Source organism: Perkinsus marinus, assembly GCF_000006405.1.
Source record: "Perkinsus marinus ATCC 50983 genomic scaffold scf_1104296943542, whole genome shotgun sequence".
NCBI lineage: Eukaryota > Perkinsozoa > Perkinsida > Perkinsidae > Perkinsus > Perkinsus marinus.
In genome coordinates, this window is record NW_003211790.1 from 81 (window position 1) to 974 (window position 894).

An 894-nucleotide genomic window follows, 5' to 3' on the forward strand; every position below is an offset into this window, starting at 1 on the left:
CCTGCGCACCAGCGATAACAAGCGTGTATCCGTAATTATTGAGGAGGCCAAGCATGATCTCCTGAGCGAATAATACATTATAATTTCGCCTGTCTGCCTTGTCGCCTGACATACCGCCCAAATTAAACCTAATAGTGACTTCAATCCATTCGCAACTCCTCTAGCCGTCAAACAGCTAATCTTGCTCCTTCTTGCGATCTTGCTAGGCCTATGCGCATCACCATTTATACACTAATCGCAGAGTTAACTCACCGTTAGCCGCCTTACTCTTCCTCTCTATGTCCGGTAAAGGTAAAAGTGGTCGTGGTGGTAAGTCTGGCAAGAAGCCTGCAGGCTCTAAGACACGTTCCGCCAAGGCTGGTCTACAGTTCCCTGTTGGTAGGATCGCCCGCTACCTCAAGAAAGGTAGATACGCTAAACGTATTGGTTCTGGTGCTCCTGTCTACTTGGCTGCTGTCCTCGAGTACTTGGTTGCGGAGATACTCGAGTTGGCTGGTAACGCTGCTCGTGATCATAAGAAGTCTCGAATCATCCCAAGGCACATTCAGTTGGCTGTTCGCAACGACGAGGAGTTGAATAAATTCTTGGCTGGAGTGACTCTAGCTAGTGGTGGTGTGTTACCGAATATTCATACCACTCTTCTACCAAAGAAGAGTAAGGCTAAAGGTATCACTCAATCACAAGAGATGTAACCATTACGTTTTTGATTATTTTCATTCTCTCACTACATCACAAGTTGAGTTGCCTAAGTAGGTTGTGTGACTTCAAGATGGTATGGTAATGTTCTAATACACGACGCACTATCTTCCTTTGATAAGGTAGACCAATGGCGACCCCTACACTATTTTAGATAGAGTCCAGGCTGAGAGGGACAGTTCATGCTCTAGTCGCATA

At 46.1% G+C, this 894-nt stretch overlaps 1 protein-coding gene across 1 annotated transcript; it reads left to right on the top strand.

Annotated features, from left to right (window-relative positions):
- Nucleotides 1–278: 278 nt before the first annotated feature.
- Pmar_PMAR004606 (histone H2A.1, putative) lies at nt 279–692 on the top strand (the record flags this gene model as incomplete). Its single annotated transcript, XM_002781123.1, has 1 exon — nt 279–692. One exon carries the CDS (start codon nt 279–281, stop codon nt 690–692), a length of 414 nt encoding a protein of 137 aa, XP_002781169.1.
- Nucleotides 693–894: the final 202 nt, after the last annotated feature.